This window comes from Nomascus leucogenys, unplaced genomic scaffold (assembly GCF_006542625.1).
Source record: "Nomascus leucogenys isolate Asia unplaced genomic scaffold, Asia_NLE_v1 Super-Scaffold_249, whole genome shotgun sequence".
In the NCBI taxonomy this organism is placed as follows: domain Eukaryota; kingdom Metazoa; phylum Chordata; class Mammalia; order Primates; family Hylobatidae; genus Nomascus; species Nomascus leucogenys.
The window spans coordinates 2,806,413-2,831,073 of NW_022095768.1; the positions used below are offsets into that span (position 1 = coordinate 2,806,413).

The following is a 24,661-nucleotide window of genomic DNA, read 5'->3' on the forward strand; positions in this document are numbered from 1 at the left end:
GGTGCTCCTGATGGGGTCTGGGCTGGGTGGGATTGAGGTGGCCTGACCAGGGCTGCTCTGGGGCTGTTCGGGGCAGCCGTTAGAATGTGGGCTGTGAATGGGCCGTAAGGGCCCAGCAGGGATCCAGGAGCCTGGGAGCATCCTGGGAGCTGCCTCCTGAATAGGGCTCAGCGTCTTGGAGGGAGGGGCGGCGAAGTCCACATTTAGTCTGAGTGGAGGACACAGATGCACAGAGGAGCTGGCCCGCCCACCTGCCTTGGCCTTTAATCGCACCAGCATCCAGCGTCCGACCCTAATCCTCTAGGTCACAGCTTGCCCCAGCCTGAGGCCTCCCACAGTCTGCCTTCTCCTATCCTCTATGCTGCACCCCTTCCTGGGGCGCTCAGCCCATCTAGGTGGGGGAACTGACCCACCAGATTCTCTCTTTGTATTGCTGCCATCTGGGGCTGCTTCCCCAGTCTGGGGCAAGGGGAGGAAGAGAGTTCCAGAAGGAGGCTCCACTCGCAGCTGTTGTGCCACCTTGGGTAGTTCATTCAACCACCCTGCCTCAGTTTCTCCATCAATCAAGCAGAAACTTGTCAGGGAGATGTAAGGGCCACTCACCCCGTGCACATAAGCGTGCCATATGGAAATGGGGGGTAGAAAATGAGAAATCCACAACCCATGCAGCCCACAAGGGCAGCCGATCTTCTATTTGGAATCTTTGCACAGTCAAGGGGCTACGGGACATTCGGGATCAGAGCAGGCAATTCCACATGAAGTGAGGAAGGGCTGGGGTCATTTGGGTCTGTGCTGTCGGAGGGGCCTGGCAACACTGGGAGAGGGACAGCAGGTCAGGGAATCAGAAATCACGGTGCAGGAGAGCAGGAGGGAAACTCAGTGGTTTTCAAACTATGCTGCAGAGTTCTAGGGGCTATGGGGCCTCCAAGGCCCAGAGGCGCTGGGGAGGGGACTGAGGAGCAGCCCCCAGCCCTCCTCAGGCAGGGCCACTCCATTCGGAGCTAGTTTATGTGCTGGCCTTCTGCATACTATCCCGGTGAACAGCAACACGATAAGGGCTGATATGTGTGGCAAGTTTGCTGTGTATCAGGCACCCCTTGACTGAAACCTCAGGCCACCATACATCCTGGTTTTTCTGTGTTAGTCCTGGCATATACCTGTTGTCCAAGCATAATAATTATTATTGTTCTTAAGAAACAACAGGATCTTGCTCTGTTGCCCAGGCTGGGGTGTAGTGATGTGATTGTCACTCACCATAACCTTGAATTCTTGGGATCAAGCAATCTTCCCGTGTTTGCTTCCTGAGTAGCTGGGACCACAGGCATGTGCTACCATTCCTGGCTAATTAAAAATATTTTTTTGTAGAGACAGGGTCTTGCTGTATTGCCCAGGCTGGTCTTGAACTCCTGGCCTCAAGCAATCCTCCCACTTTGGCCTCATAAAATGCTGGGATTATAGGCGTGAGCCACCATGCCCAGCCTTGAGTGTGATTTACAGTGGCTCCTTCACTCTCAAAGTGTCCTAACTTGGTCACTTTGAGAGTGGTCCCCCCTATTTAAATCTCACAGCAACCCTAAGAGGTAGACACTATTGTGAGCCCCATTTCATAGGAGAGGAAACCGAGGCACCAAGAGCTGGGTTGCCCAAGTGCGAATGGCTGGTAATCGGTGCAGATGGATTCATATCCAGGCAGAGGGGCGAGAGCCTGCACTCTCTCCCATCACTAGAGTGCTGTAGCTAAAGAGAGTTTGAGAGACCCTCATCCAATCCTCTTACGTGTCCACCTAACACATATTCACTAAAGATCAGCTGTGGCCCAGGCATCACACTCGTTTTATGGGGAAACAGGTGCATAGGGCAAAAGGAACAAAATAAACTAGTCCAGGTCAGAGAGTGAGTTCGCCATCAAGACAGAAATAGTTCAGGATTCCTCCACTGTGCTGGCTGGTCCCATCTTGCCCTCCCTTGTTTTTCTCTGTCTTGTTCAGTTGAATGAAACATAGCCCCTGAGTTTATTTTTATTTTTATTTTTTTTGAGATGGAGTCTCACTCTATCGCCAGGCTGGAGTGCAGTGGTGCGATCTTGGCTCACTGCAGTCTCCACCTCCCAGATTCAAGCAATTTTCCTGCCTCAGCCTCCCGAGTAGCTGGGACTACAGCACCCACCACCACACCCGGCTAATTTTTGGTATTTTTAGTAGAGACGGGGTTTCACCATGTTGGCTAGGCTAGTCTCAAACTCCTGACCTCAAGTGATCTGCCTGCCTCAGCCTCCCAAAGTGCTGGGATTACAGGTGTGAGCCACCACACCCAGCTGATTTTTAAGGGTTCCCCAATGTGTGTTCTGTGGAATACCAGGTACCTGATGGTACCTAAAATAAGGGTTCTGTGGTCCTACAAGTGGAAAAACCTCTTGGAGCGTCATAACGCACCATATCAAGGACTCTGCAAGGTCTTAGGCTGGAGAAACCTGTCTGATTTTGTTCAGCCCAGCATTCTTCAAACTTATTTGACCTTTGGTCGTAGTATTTTTTCACAGTAACACTTGATGGAACACTCTTTGGGAACAAGGCATGAGTCCACAGCAGTCACGTTTCCCTTTGGTGAACCCAGCCCCTTTGCCGCTGGTTCAGAACCAGAGCCTTTCACTTCCGCCCCATGAGTAGCACAGGTTCTCCGAGCAGCTGACACTTTGCTGGAGTCTTCCAGCAATGCTAGAAGTCTGTGGGCTCCAGGCCCAGCCTGAGGGTTGACTGGGGACACCAGGCCCCAGGAGAGGCTGAGGAGTCCGTGACTGGTCTAATGGGGCCACTGAGCTGAGTTCTCAGGGAGCAAACCCCGCTGGAGCTGGGATTTGCCTGCTCAGCATCCAGGACAGCAGCACTGCTTCTCCTCTCCCAGCTGCAGGCCCATGAGCCAGGCCAAGGCTTCAGAATTTGCCCAGCAGCAAGGAAGCATGAGAGAAACAAGGGCATACCTCTATCTTCTTGTGTCTATGATGTATGTGTGATTTTCACCAGCTGCATTTCTAGGACAAATACATGTCTGGTATCTGCCTCCAAGGCTTGAATTCTCTCTCCCAGGAGGACCCTCTCCCTGTCCATGATCTAGACAGGCCCCGGACCTCAGTGAGAGATGTGAGTACTTTCAAGGACCTCAAAGGCAGTACCCAGGGCCAAGGAACCAGCTGCCACTGGGGTGAAGACCTCTTGGGTCAGGAAGGTAGATACCTGGGATCTAGAGCGGGTTCCCACCCGGATCCCCATTGTTTTCTCCTGTGCACACACACCAAGGTAGAATGAGCCCTGGGAAATGAGCACAGGCACGTGTGCTGGGGCTGGAGTACGGTGCTGGGGCTGGAGTACGGTGCTGGGGCTGGAGTACGGTGCTGGGGCTGGAGTAAGGTGCTGGGGCTGGAGTACGGTGCAGGCAGCTGTCCCTCCCCTCTGGTGGGTTTTGGTGAAGGTTACCATGGCTCAACTGCTGGCCCCCTGCCTCATTACCCGTCTTCTGAGCAGAGCAGAATTAACGAGGCTGCCCAGGGGTTTATGGTTCAGCAGAGCTCTCCCCCACCCAACGGCCAGAGCCCACCAGGGAACTCTGACCCATTCATGGATATTTACAGCCCCGTAAATTAGGTCCAGGCTGCAGCTGCTGAGGTCAGCGGGGAGGTTAGGGGAGTAGGAGCTTTCTCTTCCAGTTCTGCTTTCTTGCAAATGAGGATGCTAATTCACCCATAGAGAAAACCACCTCACACCCTTCCCCTGACCTTTTCCCCTGACTCTTTAAAATACTGACTTTCACAATTTTTTTGCTTTTTTGTTCTCATGCCAACCCTATAAGTCTGGTTCATCCCACTTAACAGATACAAAAATTGAGGTACTCAGAGACACGCCCCCTGCCTGCGGCACTCTGGAAGGGGTGGACCCAGGCAGTCTGGCCTGCTTCAAGCTGGGGCTGGGAGTGGGTTTTCAGAGACCTCAAGCCCCTGTGGGAAGGAGAGAGACCAGATGGAGGCATGAGGGGCCCTTGTGACTCCTACTCCCCTGGGATCTGGCCAGGCCAGGCCCCCGACAGCTGGAGAAGCCTCCACGATTCTGAGATTCCCAGTTGTATTATTTCTGCTCCCTCAGCGGCCACCATAGAGGGGTGGGGGAGGCAGCTCAGCCCTCTCATGGTGCTTCTCCCAAAAGCCCCAAGCGGCCTCCTGAGCATCCCCCTTGCCCAAGGTCAAACAGCCAAATCCTAGGACAGGGGCAGGGAGGCTGATTAGGGAGAGACAGGCATCCTGGCCTGAACTCAGGCTGAACCCTCGACAATCGGCATGCTTCCAGAAAACTGCCCAGCTCTCCCAACACCTGGGCAGTGAGGGGAGGAAACGACCTCACACCTTCCCTGGAACGCATGAAGCTGGGGATGGGTGGGGTGGGCAGCACGGGTTGGGGGACTGCCTCCTCCACTGGGCCTATTCCTTCCCACCCCTGGGGGACTCCTGCAGCCCCTTCTCCTCCTTCCAATCTCCTCACAAGGCCTCCCAGGCACACAGACGGCTCCCTTCCCATTCTAGAACGGCCCCTGCCTTTAGCAGGCCACTGAGGGGGCTGCCAGGGGCTGTGACTCACAGGCCCTTGGGTACCCAGGAGCAGCAGATGTAACATCCATGCTGACTCATCCGGCCCAGCCTGACGCGCCGCCTGGGGACTGAAGCCGAGTCATGGCCATGAAGCCCAGGAGTCTCAAGGGAGCTGCAGGCAGGGAGTGGGGAGTGAACGTCAGCAGGGAGGGATCTGACATCGCCCCATCCCTCCCCTTCAGTCTAAACCGCTGGCCGCTGCTGCTTCTCCTGGCAGCCACCAAAGGGTCTCTCTGGTCCCCCAGAGGAGAGAGAGCCAACAGATCCAGGGAGAAGGAGGGGAGCAAGATGCAGAGGGGGTGCATGGCAGGCAGGATAATGGGCTGGAAGGATAAAGGGTGCTCAGCTGCTCCTGCATCTCCTGGCCCATTTCAGGAGCCACCTAGAAGCCTTGTGGGGACACACACACGTGCATGCGTGCACACACACACACGCACACTCACGCACAAACACACGTGCACGCATACACACACATGTGACTGCCGCAGAAGGTCCTCACTGCTGTCTTTGGGCGAACTCCATCCCCTCAAACCTCACTTTCCTTTTTTATTTTAAATAGAGAAGGGGTTTTGTTATGTTGACCAGGCTGGTCTTGAACTCCTGGCCTCAAGCAAACCATCCTCCCATCTCAACCTCCCAAAGTGGTGGGATTACAGGTGTGAGCTACTGCACCTAGCCAGTTTCCTCTTTTGAGGTGCAGCACCACACACCTCACAGGGCTGCTGAGAGATCAAAATGAGACAACAAATTTATATGCACACAGTTAGACATTCAATGTTTGCTCCCTCAAAGAATATTTACTGACTCAAATATACTGATTTCAATCTGTACCTTGCTTCATTAAAGCCTGGAGAATGGTGATGGGGGCTAACTCTAGTTGTTCACAGCTTAAGACACACATGGACTCGTTTCTCCAGCACAAGACAATGGCCCCAATGTCACGATAGACCACTAAGTAAAGCTCCAGCAGGAATTGCCAGATCAGAACACCAGACAGAGGAGTGCTAGCCCTGTCTACCTGATGGCCAGATGCCTCGTCTCACCCTTCACCCTCTGCCATGCACAACACTCCCCAGGCAGCCTTTGTCCAAAAGCTTCTCTCCTTTCTCTCTGGAAAGTTCAGGGGGAATGTGATTTTCCAGCTTCTCTCCTAAAGCAGGCAGCCTGATATGGTGGAAGGAACCCCAACTGGGGCTCTGAACACTTTGATTCAAGACCGAGGTCTGGCCAGGCACGGTGGCTCACGCCTGTAATCCCAGCACTTTGGGAGGCTGAGGCAGGCAGATCGCTTGAGGCCGGGAGTTCAAGACCAGCCTGGCCAACATGGTGAAAGCCCCGTCTCTACAAAAAATACAAAAATTAGCCAGGTGTGATTGCACACGCCTGTAATCCCAGCTACTTGGGAGCCTGAGGCAGGAGAATGACTTGAACCTGGGAGACAGAGGTTGCAGTGAGCCCAGATTGCACCACTGCACTCCAGCCTGGACAACAGGGTGAGACTTTGTCTCACAAAAACAAAACAAACGAACAAAAAAACCTACTCTATCTTTTTTTTATTTCTTTAAATTCCTGTAACACAACAGTATTCATGAGGTGCTCACTACATACTGTGCCAAGCACTATACACGTGGCATCCTGTCTTCACAACAACGTGGACGGGAAGGTACTAGGCTGGCACTTTACGGATGAGAAAACTGAGGCGTGAAGAGGTCACCTGGCTTGCCCACTGCCACACACCGAGTAGGAGCAGAACTGAGACTTGACCTAGATATGTGTCCTCTCCACCTGCCTTGGTTACTCAAGGCACCAACTAAGTGAATGGCCTGGTGGCAGGAACACAGTTCAGATAGAAAGCAGAGTTGGGATCTAGTCTCAGCTCTGGCTCTATCGCACCAAATGACCTCAGTAGGCCACTGACTTCTGTTTCCTCACTTGCAAAATGAGCAGACTGGGCGGGGTGCGGTGGCTCACGCCTGTAATCCCAGCACTTTGGGAGGCCAAGGCGGGTGAATCACCTGAGGTCAGGAGTTCAAGACCAGCCTGGCCAACATGGTGAAACCCTGTCTCTACTAAAAATACCAAAAAATAGCCAGGCCTGGTGACAGGCACCTGTAATCCCAGCTACTTGAGAGGTTGAGGTAGGAGAATCGCTTGAACCCGGGAGGCGGAGGTTGTGGTGAGCCGAGATCGCGCTACTGCACTCTAACCTGGGCAACGAGAGCGAAACCATGTCTCAAAACAAACAAACAAACGAAAACAAGATGAGCAGACTGGACAAGATGCCTCCATCAACCTTCTAATAACCTATATTCTTTGAGGTGGCAGCAGCCATACGGTGGCAGAGGGGCTGCCATGAGTGTGGTAGCCGCACAGTCAGGGTCTGCTCCTGGAGAGGATATTTTAACCCATGACAATGCATGCAGAGCTGTAGTTTGACCTGTCATTCGCTCAAATGTGTGTATCTATTATGTGTCAGGCAGGCAGCCAGGCGAAGTTCAATCTCGGATCCCTCGGCCCTGTTGCCCAAAGCAATCAAATGCATTTCTGTGAGTGGTCAGAAATAAAAGGGTTAATGTCAGTATAGCTGATGGGGTCACTGGGGCAGGAGCAAGGTAGGGAAGCAGGCTTTGTGGTGGAGAGGAGTCCACAGCCTCAAGGGTCCTAGAGGCCACTTGATAAGGAGTTGGGGGTGCAGAACCCAAGGGCTCCAGTTAAGCCCGTGGCTTTGTTCCTCTCTGGGAACCCTGCTCTGCGGGCTAATTGTGAATTCTGGGGGTGGCAAACATCCTGTCTCTGGGGCAGAAGTTTTCTCTGCAGCTCCTTGCTAATCCCTTCAGGGGTCTTATCTGAACCTCTTTTCGGCTCCCAGAACACCTTTAAGCCAGCTTGCAGGGGGGACTACAGATGAAGTCAGGCCAAGGGAAGAGCCCCAGGCTGGAGGGCAGGGGACTGGGAAGGGGAGACACTGGAAGACAGAAAGCAGAAAAATCCTCTGGACTCAGAAGTGTCGAGGAGCTGCCTTCCCCATGGGGCCTGGATCTCAGAAGTGGTCCTTGTGCTTCTCCAAGCAAATTCTGATTCTCAATGAAGACACTTTTGTTGAATGTTCACTGCGAATCAGATATTGCAAAGGGAGTTTCCACTTCCATTTAATTCTCATAGTCACCCTGGAGTTAAACATTACTGTCCCCATTTTACAGAGGAGGAAACTGAGGCTCAGAGAGCTAATGTAATTACCTCCAATCACAAAGTGAGTAAGACTTGAACCCAGGTCTATCTGACTCCAAATCCAAGTTTCTGAGCCCAGCAACCCACCGAAGCGGCAGCCCCATGCCTTCTGTTCATCATAGCACATGTTTATGTTTACAATTTTGGTGAGATAGTACTTGTCTGCTTTCCTTCTGGGAGATTAGCAAAATTGGGGATCTCTTTTGGGGGTCTAGGAAATACAGGCTCCCAGTGAGAAGGGAAAAAGGAAGATAGTCAAGTTACTTTGAATTCTGCCTTTTCCCTCTTGTTCTTTTGAGCTTGAAAGCAATTGTGCTTTGTTGACTTAACAGAATTCTGCTCCAAACCCTTTTGTTCATTAAACATTCACAGATCTTGGAGGCATTTTTAAGGGTAAACCTGGAAATGACTTTTCCAACCCAAGAAGCCCTTTGTGGGTTAACTGGGCTCCAGTCCCATATCTGTCACTGCCCTGCTATTTGGCCTTTGACTAAATATTTAACCTTGAATCAAAGCTCCCTGGGATTCAGGAAGGGACTGAGAATAAGACTATCAAAGCATAACCCGAAAAAGGGAAGCTTTTCAGAAACTTATGGAGCAGATGTAAAGCGATAACTAAAGGGGACATTACCTGTGCAAAATTATAAATATCAGTGGCATAAATCAGAAATAAAATATCAACCCAACCACACAAAAAAAATTTACCAAGTAACATTTCTCAAACAATATAATAAAGAAGGCTTACTTAATAAGTGATGCTAGCATAGCTGGATAGGAACCAGATGCAGATGGAGTACAAGGTTACATGATGTTTTTAATCATAGAAAAAGTAGTAGGAAATAAAAGGGCATATTTATGAGATCTGGGGAGGGATGAAAACTATCTCAGGTCTGAAGCAACAGAAGGAATCATGAAGGAAAAGCTCAACAGATTCCACAGAAAATAAGACTTTTTTAACAATTTTTTTTAAACTTTTGAAAAACAGAGATGGGGTCTTGCTATGTTGCCCAGGCTGATCTTTAACTCCTGGGCTCAAGCGATCTGCCCACCTTGGCTTCCCAAAGTGTTGGGATTACAGGTGTGAGCACCCAGTCAGAAAAATGAAACATCTTTACTACGATATTATACTATAACAACAGACTAATATTTATGGTAAATTTTAAATCTACTTAAATATTTAGGAAAACCATCAAGATCTCCAAAATATGAAAAGAAGATTCCCTCAAGAAGAAGTTTGAACAGGACATGAACACATGGAACATACCGAGTTGAAATGATGACCTTCAGGTCTCCCACCTGCTGTAACTTCTGGGACCCATGGGGAAGAATCGGGGGAGTGAGGGTGTGTGACATGGATTGGCCCTGCTACACTCCTGCCTGAGTGGGCCAGATGCCAGAATGCCAGGGAGGGGGATGCAGAAGCTTCCATGGGACTGGGGTCACCTGCTTTCATCACCTCCAATCCCCACAAAAGGTATCCGGCCATTTAGTTTGAGGGTGACCATATAGGACCAACAAGACCAACACCATGGCTTCTAGCCCTTGGGGTCCAGTTGGCGTCACGCTAGATCAAGGCTACTCCACATGCTGAAGAACCAGATAGTATGGAGGGACTGGTCTAATCCATCCCTAACACCTGGAAAACAGACCCTAGCAGATCCCAGTTTGAAACTGGGTTACCACTGGTGTCCACTTGACCCAAGAAGGGAGGGAGGAGATGCTTGACTGGTTCTAGCCTCCCATGCCATTGATCTCTGGAAGGTGAACTCCAGAGTCACTTGTGCTTATAGGGACTCTGACAGGCGTCATGTCCCATCCATGACTGCAGTTTGACCTATCAGGGTTGCTTTTTTTTTTTTTTTTTTTTTGAGAAAGGGTCTCACTTTTTCGGAGGCCATCCTCCTGTCTCAGCCTCCCAAAATGCTGGGATTACCGGCGTTAGCCACTGTGCCTGGCCTAATTTCTTTCCTAGAATTAATTCTGGGCAGGCCTCCCAGAAGCAGGGGTATGCTCTTTTGTGACACTCAGGACCCAGGACCTACCTTCAGTTGGAAAAATTGGATTTAATAGACCACTAGCTACTATTAGGTGCTACACATTCTTTCTGCTCCCTTGAGTTCCAAATTCTTCCTACTAAAAGCTCTCTTCCTTTCACCCAAATGGTTTGTTTTAAAATGTACACATACACACAGGGACTGGCAAAGGAAACTAATCAAATGAGAAAGATAGACACAGACAGAGAAAAAAAAGAATGATACACTTTGTTCTAGGTTCTGATTCTAAATCTGGCAGGAGGTGTGAAGGGCTGGCAGCTTGGTGGTAGTGGTGGCAGTGGCGCAGCGGGCTCCCTCCTGCCTCAGGGCATCAGGCCAGCAGCTGCTGTACTCTTAGGAGCCAGAGGGAGAGATGCTCTACCGGTCAGGACAGGTGCCAGTGCATGCTTTGAACTTCAAACCACAGCCAGGCCCCGTGGTTAATGTGGATGATAACCCCAAATCCTCACCCCAGGCCTTTAACACTGCAATTCCATGTCATCACGCCCACTCCAGCATCTGCAACCAGCTGGCTCCTCTAACTGAACTTGTCTCAAACCAAAGTTGTCATTTTTGCCAAACGTCTCTCCTCACTCCAACTTGTTTTTTGTTTTTGTTTTGAGACAGGGTCCCACTCTGTCACTCAGGTTGGAGTGCAGTAGCACGATCGTGGCTCACTGCAGCCTCAACTTCCTGGGCTCAAGCAATCCTTCTGCCTCAGTCTCCCATGTAGCTGGAACCACAGGAGTGTGCTACCATGCCTGGCTAATTTTTTAATTTTTTGTAGAGATGAGGTCTCACTTTGTTGGCGAGGCTGGTCTTGAACTACCAGGTTCAAGTGATTCTCCCGCCTTAGCCTCCCAAAGTGTTGGGATTACAAGTGTGAGTCACCACACCCGGCCCCACTCCAACTTCTTCTTTCCCTCCTAGGTTCAGAATATTAAAGATATGTGGTTCCCCTCATCTGTGGTCCATTAAGATCTTCCAATTATTCCATCACCATGTCCCTCTTTCCGTCCATCCTCATTGTCACCTTCTTGCCTCCGTTCATTGCTGCAGCTCCTGCCTAGCTTCCCTCGTCCCCATAGCCCATTCACCCCTTATCCCCTAAGACACTGGAGCTTTCCCAAGCCTGGCTTGGATCACGTAACAACCCTGCTAAAAAAACTTTCTAAGGCTTCCCCTGCCTACAACGAAGTCCTGGTTCAAGCTAATTTTTCAGCTTTATCTCCTTCTCCTACCCAACACATTCCCTCTGGCCCACTCACACCAATTTCTTAAAGTTGCACAAACTTCATGGCACAACCATTCTCACTCCAGGACTACGGCACTCAACTATCCTCCAACACGGGGCAAAGAGGGAGAAGGAAGCACATAACAGCACCCACCACGAATGCTAAGAGGAGAACCATTTCCTTGCTGAAGGTCAAACGTCCATCTCCAGGTTCAAAAGCCAATACTTGGCACCCCCAACTCCATTCCCTACACCCAGACTCCAGGCATTGCAAAGAATCACATACAATTTCCCCTCTGTAACCTCCCAGCACTCCCTCATCCCTATGACAGAATTAAAGACATTTAATTAGCCTTCAAAAGAGTCCATACTGTGAGTCAGCCCCCAAGGATGGCAGAGATTTGACTTCAGCAGTGGCCATGGACCCTCCATATTGGAGGTAGAAAGGGAGAGGGATTGTCAGCCCAAGCCCTTCCCCCACCTCTCCAGCCCCCTACTGCAATCCCCTGGCATATGGAGGATTTCCCAGGCATTCAATATATAACGTCCAATTTCTACATGGTGTAAACCCGGCTCTGGTGCAGCAGAGTAGGGAGGAGGCGGGAGGGAGATCCTCTCAGGGGAGCCCATCTCTTCCTCCTGATACCTGGAGAGAAGTGTCGTTCAGCCCCAGAGATGCACAAGGCCACACCCCCACCCCACGTCACCATCTCAGGAGCGCGGAGCTAGGGAAGCCCACGCAAGCAGGGAGACTGAGACCGATTTCAGGGAGGGCTGGAAGGAAGTGGGGGGTTAACTGCTCACATACCTGATCAAACAGGACTTTCCAGTGCTGGCAGAGAGGGAGGCCATGCAGGAGAAGAGGAAGAGGAGAGAAAGAAAGACACACTTATCACCAAGGTCTCCGTAGTCCTCGGCTGTTTCTGACATAGCCTCCCAGCGGCTGCCCAGGAGTCATGACCAGGCTCAGGGACTGGCCACAGGAGAGCAGGGGGAGTCTGGGAGGAGCTCCCCAATGAGTCCACACTGAGCAGAGGGAGGAAACTCACAGTAAGGGATGGGGTGGGGGCGGGGGCGGCAAGGTGGGTGTTGCTGGTTCTGGAACTGGCAGAACAAGTGATTCTCAACAATTACTAAATAAAGGCGTCCAAATATGTCCAAGCGCCTCTAATAATTTCTGCTGCCTAAAGCTTATGTCCACAGCTACTCCCAGGCCTGGGAGAGCATGGCCAGGTGCAATTCCATCAGACCCCGTCGCAATGGGTTTCACCTGCTGGGGGCTAGAGACCCGCCCCACAGGAGAACTCACCTCTGCATAAACACTAACATTTTGCCTGCAGTTTTTGTTTGTTTGTTGTTTGTTTTTTTGCGGGGGAGGAGGGGTGGTGAATGCCGAATGCGGCGAAGCCCACCCATTCTCTTCCAAGTAGTGACTACATCAGATTCTACCAGGGGTTTAGGGCCAGGAGGAAGTGATAGATTTAACCGCAGACGCCAAAGAGAGAAGATCGTAAACTACCCCCAACCCCATTCAGACTTTCCCGCTTTGGTTGTGTGGGTTGGGGGCCTGGTTTCACTTCCATCTCCCCACCCTGAGGGAGGGGTGGGCAGGGCAGGGTGTCTGCCCGGTTTTTCACCCCTATGTGTAGGTTAGCCCCGGGAGGTTAACCCAAGAAACTCCAGTTCCCAGGGCTTCCCAGGGCCGGCCCGCAGGACCGGAGGGATGGAGACCCGAGCAGCAGACGGCGGGGAAGCCCTCGGGGCAGCCCCTCCCTCTCCTCGTCCAGGGGACCGTCCCCTGGCACCGCCACGGTCTTGGACTCCCGGGCCTCCTTCTAGGAGCAAAGCCGCTCCCAGCACTCTTTCCCTCCCTGCTCCGGCCGGGGTCAGAGGCGGCGGCCGGCTTGAATTTCAATCAGTGTCGCGGCAAGGCAGGTGCCGGGCGGGAGCTAATCCGGGAGCGGAGGAAGGGGTCGCCAGACCGGCCTGCACGGCCAGGGACGGGAACTCTGCGGCGTCCGCTCCTTCCCCAGCTCCGGGATCCCGCAGGTCGCGGGCGTGAGGGGAGGGGGAGTCACTGCCATGACGCGGCCGCCTCTGCGGGAAAACGCCGTGTCCCGGGCACTGCACCAGCCGCGGGGAGGGGGCTCCGGCGGTGACAGGTCCGCGGCGCGGCGGCGGGGCTGTGTCCCGCAGGGAAGCCGCGGGAACCAGAGCGGGGGAAGCAGTGCGCGCGCGTTTCGGGGAGACCGGTCCCTCCGCCCCCTCCTGCCCGCGGGGACCCGGCCAATCCGGGGCGCTCCCGCGTCACCTTGAAACCTCCAAGTTGCCCGGCGTGGGGAGAGACAGGGGCGGCTTTTCCCCCCGGCGCCCCCTAGAAAGTTTGCCGGGCGGGGAGGGGGCACTCACGTCCTCGGGCGCCGCGGGCAGCCGCTCCTCGGCCTCGGGTTCCAGCTCCTCGATGCGCTCCGCCTCGGCGCAGGCAGCCACCGCGGGGCCCGGGCTGGGGTGCTCGCCCATGGCCGAGACGGGGTCCGGGGGCGGCGGCGGCTGCTGGGCTCGTCCCGGGGCGCCGGGCTAACTTTGCGCCACGGCAGCCGCGCCGCTCCAGGGGCTCAGTGCGCGCCGCGCCGCCTCCGCGCCCGCCCCGCCGCCCGCGCCCGCCCCCATGGCCCCGGTCCCCGCGCCGCCGCCGCCTCCTCGCGACCCCGGGACGCCCGGCCCCTCCGCCGCCAAACTTCACTGCGCTCGCTGCCCCGCCGGCCTCCGCCTCCGCCCCGGCCCTCGCGCCCGGCTCCGAGGCGAGGGCGCCCTTGGGCCGGCCCCGGCCCCGCCGCTCCCCGCGCTCCCTTCCCGCTTCTCGCGGCCCCCGCTCTGCGCCCGAGTCTCCTCCTCCCCGCGGAGTCCTCGGGGGCGGCGCGCGGGCGGGGGCGGGGCTGCTCGCGGGGAAGGCCGGCGCCCGCCCCGCACCCCACCCCGGGCGCCGCCACCCGGGCCCAGTCGGTCAGAGCGGCGCGGCCCCGGAGCGGGAGGGCTGCGGCGGGGCTGGCGAGGAAGTGGCGGCGCTGCCCGGGGCGGGGATGGGGACTGCGTCGTCCCCGGTCCCGTCACCACCGGCCTGCACTCCGGGCCCGGGCTTGGCTCTTCCATCGGCTTAACCATCACTTGGAGGTGGCAGATATGTGATGGAGACACTATGTTGGCGACGTCAGGGTTAACTAGGAGTGAATTGGGGGCGCGATGTTGTAAGGACGGGATCCCTCACCCCGGCCCCATTATCCTTACGCCCTATTCATTGCGGTCTCAGATTCTGGGTGGTCTCGGGAGGCCCAGAAATGGGAGAAGTCAGATTGCGGGGTCCTGGGCCCCAAAGCCTAAATCTTGCCCTTCCTACACCCAGAGCTAAGTGACCATGCCCAGGCTTCATTTGACCACGTGGACAAAGGTAAGCCCAGGGAAATGCCCCATCTGGGGAGAGGGACGGTGAAGAAACTAAAGCAATCAGAAAGGAAGTTAGCCAAAAAGGAGTAGGGGATCTTTTAAAGAAAAAAATCGATGCTGTTTCCCTGCAGGAAAGCGCCCCCAAGAGAGACCATCTCCCGAAGCAGAGGTTCTGGCTGTAAATGGTGCTAGTGGCCGGCCTCGCAGGGGCCAGCTCTCCCCAGAGGCTCAGGGGCTTCTCCAGGAGGCATCTCACAGTCAGTCCCCAGCCCACACCAAGGCTGTGCCCTTCCACTCCTCTTCCTTTCCTCTTCCCACCACCCACTCACTCACTAGTCTTTGCCCTCTTCCTTCCTCTCGGAAACGAAACAGGCTCCTTTCCATTAGTGAGAGCTGCAATTAATGCAGTCATCTTCAGAAAGCAAACACATAACCCCGTGCCCAGGATCAGACCTGCGACCATCTCACCCAGCAATGACTGCTCCCCTTAAACACCGAGAAGGGAATTCACTTGATTCTCATTAGGTGAGTTTGCTACAGACACCAATTTTCATCTCTGTTTCAGAAAGTGTGATCATTTCAACTATTTTTGTTTCTCACTACCCTCCTCCCCATCCCTACTGTACTAACAAGTCAAGATCCTGCCAAGATTTCCTTGTAAATAAAACTGTCTGCATGGGGTGTGATTTTGAAAACAGCCTTCAGGGGACAGAAGAGAGGCTGATTCCTTTGTGGAGTGGAGCCCAGAAGGACAAGTGACTGCTGGGGCCCTGGGGTCTGCGTCGTCGCTGCCTCCCACATCCCTTGCTGTCATTTGCATGACCGGTATGGGTGTTGGCTCTGTTATACTTACATCTCTGGGACTAGAGAAGTGGGCCAGGAAGCCTGGTTCCAGGGGAACTGGAAGGAGAAGGGCACAGAAAAGGGTTGGCCACTCTGCTGGGATGCCCAGCCGCCCTGGACAGTGTTCTGATACCAGCTACCCATGGGAGCTGCCTCTTCATCAACCCAGGGACAGCTTTTACCAACATATCCAACTCTATCATCCCTTCATGGGGAAAGGAGCTTAGCAGGCTCAGTTCTGTTCCTGAACATGTATTAAGCTCCTACTAAGTACCAATGACAGAGCTTTGAGAACACAGAGGTGGATAAGAACCAGACCCTGCCCTCCAGAAATGGATAATTGGGGGTGACAGTCACATTCAACATAAGAGTAAGTCCTGGATTCAAGGAAAGCCCAGAGGGTGTAGAACTCCAAAGGAGGGGGTCGCTGTGGGTCCAGGAAGGCTTCCCAAAGGATAAGCCTCCAGAACTAGGCAACGTGGAAAAGGTGAAGGAGGTGTTCCAGGTAGAGGGAACAGCACGACCAGGCTTGTGGAGCAGTATCATATGGGAGGCAAACGATAAGCGGTTTGGCATGGCTGGAAACTGGAGCACGATGACCAATCTAAAGAGCCCAGCCTGGACGGGAAGGTTGTGAGGGGCTGTGAGTTTCACGGGAAAAGAGCTTGGACTTTACCTAAGGGCAATGGGGAGCCATTGAAGGATTGTGAGCAGGAGAGTAATATTTAAAAGATCCCTGGCCAGGCGCAGTGGCTCACGTCTGTAATCCCAGCACTTTGGGAGACCGAGGCAGGCGGATCACGAGGTCAGGAGATTGAGACCATCCTGGCTAACACGGTGAAACCCTGTCTCTACTAAAAAATACAAAAAATTAGCCGGGCGTGGTGGTAGGCGCCTGTAATCCCAGCTACTCGGGGGGCTGAGGCAGGAGAATCGCTTGAACCGGGGAGGCGGAGCTGGCAGTGAGCAGAGATCGTGCCACTGCACTCCAGCCTGGGTGACAGATTGAGACTCTGTCTCAAAAAAAAAAAAAAAAAATCCCTTTGGCTGTAGTGTAGGGTCTAGACAGGAGGGAGGTTGGCCTGAGCAGAGGGACATGAGAGGTGCTGTCCCAGGAAGGGGTCACAAGGGCAGCAGCGGTTAGAATAAAAGGGAGAGGGAAGATGGGAAACATGCAGAAGGCTATCTTGTTCCTCCCTCTGTCCCTAGGAAGACTTACCCCCCCTTGGCAGGCTATGTTTCCAAAAGTCTCCTAAGAAGGAATTCCTGATCTCTCACCAGGATTCTTGCTTCATGGGGCAGCTTCATTCACCTTGGCCTTTGCTGGGAGGTGATGGTGTCTGGACTTGGAGACTGTTAGGACAAATTGTTACATCCATCATCCTCCATGAGCCTGAGGCGACCCTTTACCTGTTGTCCTCAATGTCACCTACGCCCAGCTGGTCGGACCACTCTGCCCCTCAGCCCCAGGCGAATCTGCAACCCACTCCCCAGCAGGTGGTAGGACATGGGGCCTGGGGCCCAGGCCTAGAAAGCTCCAGGGGATAGGAGTGGCTGGGCACCCTGACACCTTTTGTTCTACTCTCACCTGAGACAGCCTAAAGACTGGCATATTCTGCAGCATTTGGGGGGCAGAGGAGGGAATGGGCCTGGTGTCACTTTCACTGACCAGCTGCAGCGGGCAGGCACTCGTCGATGCCTGGAGGTGTGCCATGCACAGGCCCCTCCCTGGGAGAACCTTTGGCGCTAATGAGAAGTGACACCGAACTGGGCCTATTGGCACTTCTTCCCTGCTCTTCATTTTGCAAGTGCGCCACACCATGGCCTCTTTTAAGGTTCCTAACAAGACACTCGAAGGCAACGCAGAGCAGGATGAAGGGCTGGGGAAGAGTGGATCAAACTCGGTTTAGAAGGGCAGGAGCATGATGTTGAGATGAGCCTTGAAAGGGGCAGGCTTGCGGTAGAGAGCATGGAAGGGTTTCTAGGTGGAGGGAAGTGCTGCGGCAAAGACACAGAGATAGGAAAGCTGTTGACTGTGTTGGGAACCATGAAGTGGCTGAGCACAAAGTGAGGATGGCCAGGCAGGCGAGGAGCACTGTGTCGCCAGGGTCCCCGAGTGCCAGTCTGAGGAGGTTGGACCTCGCCCAGTGGGAGATAGAGAAGCGGTGATGGCTTCTAACTGGAGCAGCATTTTAGGAAGATTAAGTTGGCGACAGCTCAGCAGTGCCATTCAGCTCACAGGTGCTGAGCGTCCATTATGTGCCACACCCTGGCCGAGGTGCTGATAATACAAAGGGGATGAGACCCAGGCCCTGGCTTCCTGGGGGGAAAATGAGGTCATCCTCTAATGACAGTCCAGTGGGATAAGGGGGAGGAGAAAGGGAAGAGCCTTTCGGGGGCTGAGTCTCTCAAATGTGCCCTCCAAGAGAGGAAGGAGTTTTTTAAGGACCCAATGTTCTGGTCCTGGGAGCTGGGACAGTCGGCTGCCATGGAAAAGCCAGGAGTAGCTGCTGGAAGCGGGGAGAGGAAGGCAGAGGGGGCTGAGCAGTTGTTTGTGGACACCTTGAGCTAATGAGAAGCCAGGGAAGAAACACGAAGGGCTGTAATTATTGCTCAAAGCAATGGCAATGCCCAGAAGGGGGGCAAACAGGGATGACTTTTTCTCCAGAACCTCTTTCACTTGGGGTTCATTCTGACATCTCCCTCTGCCAGACCCACACCCTCCGAGCCCCTTCTCTCTCTGCAGCCAACTTAAACCTAAACTGAACATCGTGGCACCCTGTCCCCACCTGTAGCTCTAATCTTCTGAGAAACCAGCCCTGAGCTACCACTGTTTGCCTGCCTGAGATGAAGACGTAAGTTATTTTTGACTGAGATCCAACCCCCGGCCCTGAATTCTTTTGTCTTCCAGGAATCCCCCAGCCATGTTTGAAGTCTGCAAGTCCAAACAGCAGACGTGGCTCAGGATGGCAGAATCCGACCACCCTCCACCTCCATCTCCAGCATTCTTCCATGATCGCCCGCTGTCTGCCAGATCAAACAGAGCAAGACTGCTACATGGATTTCCTTCCCTTTCGTCTCTTCCTTTCACTCCAGGGCTCCCAGTTTTCTGAGTAACTTAAATCATTACTGAGAGATGTGTAGGTTCACAGACCAAACCCTTTCAAAGCAAGGCGTGGGCACCCAAAAGTTGAGCTCAGAAAAGCACAGAAAAAATCTTTCCCAGTCCCAAGATTTAGCCAATCACACATTCAGGGAAACAATCAGCTACTTTGCCAGGTCTTACCTTCCTTTCCTGCCACCTCCTTGGGGTGTGGCTGGTCCCCAAGGTCCCATTTCTGAATTCTCTTTGGGCCTCAAGATTTCCATATGACCTTCACTGTGCTATAGGCAGGTCCTGTCTCTTCAGTAAACCACCTGTTCTATCTTACCCATCAGCCAGTCACAGTGGCTCACACCTATAATCCCAGCACTTTGGGAGGCCAAGGCAGGAGTCCAGGTTTTGAGTCCAGGAGTTCAAAACCAGCCTGGGCAACATAGCAAGACCCTGCCTCTACAAAAAAAATTTAAAACTGGCCAGGCGTGGTGGCTCACACCTATAATCCCAGCACTTTGGGAGGCCAAGGCAGGCAGATCACAAGGTCAGGTGATCGAGACCATCCTGGCTAACACGGTGAAACCCTATCTCTATTAAAAATACAAAACATTTGCAAGGCGAGGTGACGGGCACTTGTAGTCCCAGCTATTCAGGAGGCTGAGGCGAGAGAATGGCGTGAACCAGTGGGGCGGAGCCTGCATTGAGCCGAGATCACGCCACTGCACTCCAGCCTGGGCGACAGAGCGAGACTCCGTCTCAAAAAAAAATAAAAAAAAAAAATTTAAAACCTAGCCAGGTGTGGTGGCATGGGACCTATAGTCCTAGCTACTTGGGAGGCTGAGGTGGGAGGATCCCTTAAAATAAAGAAGAAAATCTTGCCCATCTCTCTGATGAATGCTGTCTCCTCCACGAAGCCTTTCCTCAACTCTCCAACCCAAATGAACCACTCCTTCCTCTGAATCCCTTTTTCCTTTTGACTTTGAATTATATCTTCTAAGTTTTATCTTCCTGATACTAGAATGTACATTCCTTGAAGGGGAGGATTATGGCTTATTCAATTCTGCATGCTTCGCAATGCGCAACATTGCACACTGTAGAAACTGAACAAATGTCTGTTTAATGAAAAACAGAGGATGCCTCTCTTGATATGACACAAAGTCTAATTATATAGTTATTACTCTCAGCCTGCAACAAGACGCAACTTTTATGTTATAGAGAAAAAATTCTTCTGCATAATAATAATGCGCCTGTATGCCTGCTGCCTTTATTTCAAAATACTTCCACATTTGCCATTGCATTTCATCCTCAAAAAGCCAGCCTTTCTGAGGTGAGCAGAACAGATAACAATTGCCTCCATTTTACAAATGGGGACACTAAAATCCCTGGGCCCCAGGGAGGTTTGATTCTCCATGCCTGTCACCAAAGTTCTTATTTAAAGAGTGAAATACAAAAGCCCCTGATGGTAGTGAGTGCCCTTGGCCCCAACCGCTGACCACTGTCTACAGAGACTGCTTTCCCAGGGCAACTGGACAAGACTGAATCTGAGCGCACAAATAGGGCTTGTCCAGCTGCAGGCTTGTATGAGTCAGAAACTTTGGGGGTTGTCTCTGGCTTTGTAGCTAAAGCTTCCATTGGTCTATTTACTGCTTTGTTTCTCTCAACCTAAGTGTGCAATCAGTGTCCTCAGAAAAAAAGAGAATGATCTAATTTTCTTACCCACTGCACAGAACCAGGCACCAGAGTGTCCAACAGACTGTGGAGGGAAAGAAATGGTGCGAGTCTGGCACAGCCAAGGGTAATTAGCTATAAGATCTGTGGCAAACCTTGACATTGGAGCTCACTGTCTATGAGGGGCAAGGATTGGTTTTGTTAGTTTGCAGTATTATTATTATTATTATTATTATTATTATTATTATTATTTTGGAGATGGAGTCTGGCTCTATCGGCCAGGCTGGAGTGCAGTGGCATGATCTCAACTCACTGCCACCTCCGCCTGTTAGGTTTAAGCCATTCTCCAGCCTCAGCATCCCAAGTAGCTGGAACTACAGGCATGCGCCACCATGCCCAGCTAATTTTTGTATTTTTAGTAGAGACAGGCTTTCACCATGTTGGCCAGGCTGGTCTTGAACTCCTGACCTCAAGTGATCCACCCACCTCAGACTCCCAAAGTGCTGGGATTACAGGCGTGAGCATTGCACCCGCCCTGCAGTAGCATCTTTGACTCCTAGAATGATTCTTGGCACATAGAAGGTTCACAAAAAGTATTTGCTCATTGAATGAACCTGTCCTATTTATACTTCTTCAGGCCTAGAGAAGGCCTCCCCGAGGCCAGAATCCCTGGGAAGTCTGCCCAGCATCTAGTCTCTTAGGACTTCGTTGGCCTCCTCTGGGGAAGAACATCAATTCAGCCCAGCACCTGCTCCAGTGAGGGGCTGCAGCGAAGAATGACATGGAGTCCACGAGGCAGGCTTTTTGATGATGAGGCTGCGGCAGCAGCAGCAGCAGCAGCAAGACATCCTGGAGCTCCATATTCAGTATGGCAAGAGGCAACGGGCGTGAGGGAAGCAGTCCCGCACAGAAATGCAGGAGCAGCAGTAACAGCAGCCGCCGCTGCCTGCGAGCATCAGGCAGGGGAGTGAGACAGTGGGCACTCAAATCCGTTTCCTCCATCTCTCAGCCACACAGCCCAAGCGAGGCTGTGTGAGAACTTCTCAGTGCACATTGTAAATACCATCTGTCACACTGCCTGCCCAGACGCGGCCTTTCTCCCTGCAAAGGAAGCATTCTTTATTATTTATGCAGAATGCACCCTACTTAAGTATTGCACCACCAGCAGAGAGAAGAAAAAGCCTGGAAGAGTCAAGGACTCCAGGGATCTGCCCTTCGGATAGCAGCTGGTTGGGAGGGGCTTGGTCATCCATCTTTCTGGGGTGGGAGGTTAATTCAGTCGGGCAAGAGCACATCCCTAGGAATTAGGAGGCCTGCATTCTCAGCTTAGTTCTCTCACCAGCTTGCTGTGTGACCTTGGGCAGGCACCTCACCGCCATGGGCCCCCTTTTTTTTTTCATCTATAAATGCAAGGGTCAGACTAGATGATCCATGATATCCCTTCCAGCTCTAAATTCAATTGGTGTCCCTCTAACCCTTCTCCATCCTGTGCGGGCCCAGAAGCCTGTTCATTACCGTCAGCTCTCCTTCCCAGCTGGCAGGGGAAATACAGTTCAGGATCTGATTTCTTTTTCTTTTTCTTTTCTTTCTTTTTTTTTGAGACAGAGTTTTGCTCTTGTTGCCCAGGCGCTGGAGTGTAATGGCGCAATCTTAGCTCACCGCAACCTCCACCTCCCGCAACCTCTGCCTCCCGGGTTCAAGCAATTCTCCTGCCTCAGCCTCCTGAGGCATGCACCACCATGCCCGGCTAATTTTGTATTTTTAATAGAGACGGGGGTTTCTCCATGTTGGTCAGGCTGGTCTCGAACTCCCGACCTCAGGTGATCTTCGCGTCTTGGCCTCCCGAAGTGCTGGGATTACAGGCGTGAACCACTGCACCCGGCAGGATCTGATTTCTTAGTACCTGAGAGCAGGACAAGGGGCCAGCAGACCTAGGACGTAGGCTCTTGTCCAAGCTCTGTCACTGTTTAGCCTTGTGGCCCTGGGGAAGGCAGTTTCCTAATCTCAGTTTTGTTTTTTGTGAAAGCAGTGGGAGGGACTAAGAGATTTCTGGAGGAGAATCCATCTCTAAATTCCATAATCCCTGATTTTGCCTTCCAAAACACTGCTGATAAACATGCTTACAGACCGAGCCTCTAGACATGGAGGTTAGTGAGACATAGTTCTCTGCCCTCAGTGAACTCCAACTCAGGTGGAAAAGGCATGCTAAAAACAACTGCAGGTGCAATGTGACAGGTACTAAGTAGAGATGGGTGCAAAGGATGTGGTGGCATTAAGGGATCCAAGTAGGTGATGCTGGAGCTGGATCTTAAAAGATTGAGTAAGAGTTCACCAGGTGGATGGGGCCTGATGTGTTCAAGACAGAAGGAACTGCATGTACTAAGGCAGGAAGGTGTGAATCTGCATTGGAACTGCCCACTTGTCCACCGTTAGGCTGACAGTGACATTCTGGGAGTCTTTGCACTGACTGCTTCCTCTCCCACCCCTTTAGAACAATCCAGTACTCCCTGGGTTGGGATGAGGGGACTTATGGTTGATGGCTCCATATGGCTTCCCTGCCCATGAAATGCATCACCAAGGAGATGAGTGACTTGAGTAAGTCTCCCTTTCCACATGCCTGTATCTGTTCTCTGAATGAAAATCGGTGAAGCAGACTGAAACTGGGGGGCTGGCTCAAAGGGTCCGAAGGTGACCCATAACTCTTCAGCCTCGCCCACCATCAGGCCGGGTCAGAGGAGGAATGTGGCACTGTGCAAAATGGGGCCCATTGGCTGACATGGGCTGTCTCGGTTTGTTGGGCATCCTCCCCTGTGCAGCCAAAGCACGTGATCTGTCCTACAGCTGGGGTGGCCTGTTGTGGCTCCTTGGGGAGCTGTCCAAGTCCTCTGCAGAGAGATGGAGTTAACCTGTCCCTTCTCCGTGAAGGACATCCTGCAATAGAAATGCACTTCCCCCAACCCCAGCTTCTCGATGTGGTCACTGTAGCTCTGGTCTGCAGCTCTGGGCTGCAGCTCACTTGTCTGGCTCTGCATACTCCAAAATACACAAGAACGGCAGAGGGGAGACGCATGTATCCGAGACATCGTTAGCTGTGAGCAGCCTCATAGGCTGTGAGCCATGGGGTTAACCAGGCGCAGAGAAGGCCTGTGAAGTGGCAGCAAATATTCTGCTGGCTTGGCTTGCTGCAACAATTTATATCCCAGGAAAAAAGGGGGCCAGAAGTCACGGAAATAACAGAAATGCTGAAGGAACTGGCACATTTGCCAGATGGTTCCTGGGGCACAATCGTATTTGCAGAGGGACAGTCTGCAGCAGAGGTCCTTTCATCAGAGAGCAAAGACTCTGGCTGACCGCTTATTCATTATCCCAGGACTCACTGGGGGGAGGGTGGTGGGCTGGAGCACACCCACGCTTGTCCTTCCTTCCTGGAACCTTGAAGCTGTGGTTGCCTGAAGCTGAAGTGGCATTCGGGATTGGGCCTCTCCAAACACCCACAGCTCTGCTTCTTTAGACACCTGCCACCTGTGTCTCTTTTTCCCAACTTACACCAGCCAGTCCATTCTCCCAACTGCCAGCTGTCATTTTATCCTTAGTGCAACTGGTCAGATTTTAGTAAATAACACAGCTTGGGCTCTGATAATATGAATTCAGTTGTGCTGCCAGGGCTGAACTATGAGGCAGTAGGGACAAGGCTGGGACGGGCTAAGTGGGCTTGAAAATATGAATAACTGGAAGGGCATTTAAAATTATTTGCTGCATTATCACAGAATTTTCAAGAACTCATTGCTTTGTCCTGGTATTGCATATGTCTGTGCTTATCTTCCTCCATTAAACTAGAGACTTTTTTTTTTTTTGAGACAGACTCTCGCTCTGTCACCCAGGCTGGAGTGCAGTGGTGCAATCTCAGCTCCCTGCAACCTCCACCTCCCAGGTTCAAGCAATTCTCCTGCCTCAACCTCCCAAGTAGCTGGAACTACAGGAGCATGCTACCACATCTGGCTAATTTTTTTGTATTTTTAGTAGAGATGGGGATTTACCATGTTGGCCAGGCTGATCTTGAACTCCTGGTCTCCAATGATCCACCTGCTTCAGCCTCCCAAAGCTGGGATTCCAGGCATGAGCCACTGCGCCCAGCCTAAACTAGAGATTTTGAGCAGTAGGGAAGATGTCTGCCTTGGCTTTGCTACATTCTCCCGGCAGATTGGTGGTTATAGCCTGAATCATGCTGATGCCCCCAGTAACCTTGGTCACGGGGGTGATGGGGTGAGGGTGAGTGGACAGTCAACATAAAGGCATCACTACAAGCAGAGGCCCTATTCTTGGTGGTCAGCGCCTGCCTCTGCATAAGGACAGGGTCATAGCAGCAGAGGGAGGCTGTGCGTGGTCAGCTACGTAGTGAAAGGGTGCCCACCTATTAGAAGTTCTATAATAGTCCGTTTATTGTAACTTCTGTGTTATATCATGACCTCCTTAAGGAAAGGATG

The 24,661-nt window shown here is 52.6% G+C and overlaps 1 protein-coding gene across 6 annotated transcripts in view; it reads right to left on the minus strand.

The window, feature by feature from the left end:
- The window catches only part of RHBDL3 (rhomboid like 3), a 60,454-nt gene extending 46,448 nt beyond the window's left edge, over nt 1-14,006 (minus strand). For 3 of the 6 annotated variants that reach the window (XM_030807943.1, XM_030807945.1, XM_030807942.1), the window contains exons 1-2: nt 13,538-13,986; nt 11,937-11,960 (exon numbers count right to left, since the gene is read on the minus strand). In XM_030807943.1, the coding sequence (XP_030663803.1) occupies nt 11,937-11,960; nt 13,538-13,648 (135 nt within the window). In that variant the 5' untranslated portion in view covers nt 13,649-13,986. Of the gene's footprint in view, nt 1-11,936; nt 11,961-12,437; nt 12,557-13,537 lie in introns of those variants that run through there. The other 3 variants (XM_030807940.1, XM_030807944.1, XM_030807941.1) reach the window with 3 other exon arrangements.
- Between the last annotated feature and the right edge of the window lie 10,655 nt (nt 14,007-24,661).